The following is a 671-nucleotide window of genomic DNA, read 5'->3' as shown; positions in this document are numbered from 1 at the left end:
GCTGCTGCTGCTGTTGCTGGAGTTACAGCAGCAGCAGCAGCAGCAACAGCAGAAGCAGCAGCAACGAAAGCAACAGTAGCTGCAACAGGCTCCGTGCTAGTAAGAAGCAGAGGCATCCACAGCAGCAGCAGCAGCAGCAACAGCAACAGCAGCAGCACTAGGGCAGTTGTAGTAAGCATCGAAGTAGCTGTGGCTGTCCTGTGTGCTGCTGCTGCTGCAGCAGCAGCAGCAGCAGCTGCTGCTGCTGCTGCTGCACACAAGACAGAAACAGCAGCAGCTGCTGCAGCTGCGTGTACACCCCACTGCATGCGTTTTGTTCTGCTGCTGCAGGCAGCCAGGGCAGCTGCGACCGCTGCAGCAAAGCTGCTGCTGCTCCTGTCCTCGTAGGCAGCTACGGAGACAGCAGCACAACGCCTTTCTAAAGCAGCAGCAGCAGCAGCAACAGCAACAGCAGCAGGAACAGCAGCAACGCCAACTGCAGCAGCAAATCCAGCAGCAGCAACAGCAGCAGCAGCAGCAACTGCCGCAGCAGAGCCACGTTGTTATACTCCAGCAGCAGCAACAACAATAGCAGCAGCAGCAACACCAGTGACTATACTTAAACGCAGCAGCAGCAGCAGCAGCAGCAGCAGCAGCAGCAGCAGCAGCAGCAGCAGCAGCAGCAGCAGCAG

At 58.1% G+C, this 671-nt stretch overlaps 1 protein-coding gene across 1 annotated transcript in view; it reads right to left on the bottom strand.

Annotated features, from left to right (window-relative positions):
* The window catches only part of EMH_0069450 (uncharacterized protein), a gene marked incomplete at both ends in the record, with an annotated part of 2,201 nt that extends 1,893 nt beyond the window's left edge, over window positions 1-308 (bottom strand). Inside the window, one exon of the mRNA XM_013498872.1 lies at window positions 259-308. Coding sequence (XP_013354326.1) covers window positions 259-308 — 50 coding nt within the window. The remainder of the gene's footprint in view (window positions 1-258) is intronic.
* Between the last annotated feature and the right edge of the window lie 363 nt (window positions 309-671).

This window comes from Eimeria mitis, genomic scaffold (assembly GCF_000499745.2).
Source record: "Eimeria mitis Houghton genomic scaffold, Emh_scaff3783, whole genome shotgun sequence".
NCBI lineage: Eukaryota > Apicomplexa > Conoidasida > Eucoccidiorida > Eimeriidae > Eimeria > Eimeria mitis.
The sequence above is the reverse complement of the archived record's forward strand: the minus strand, read 5'-3'. Positions and strand labels throughout refer to the sequence as shown.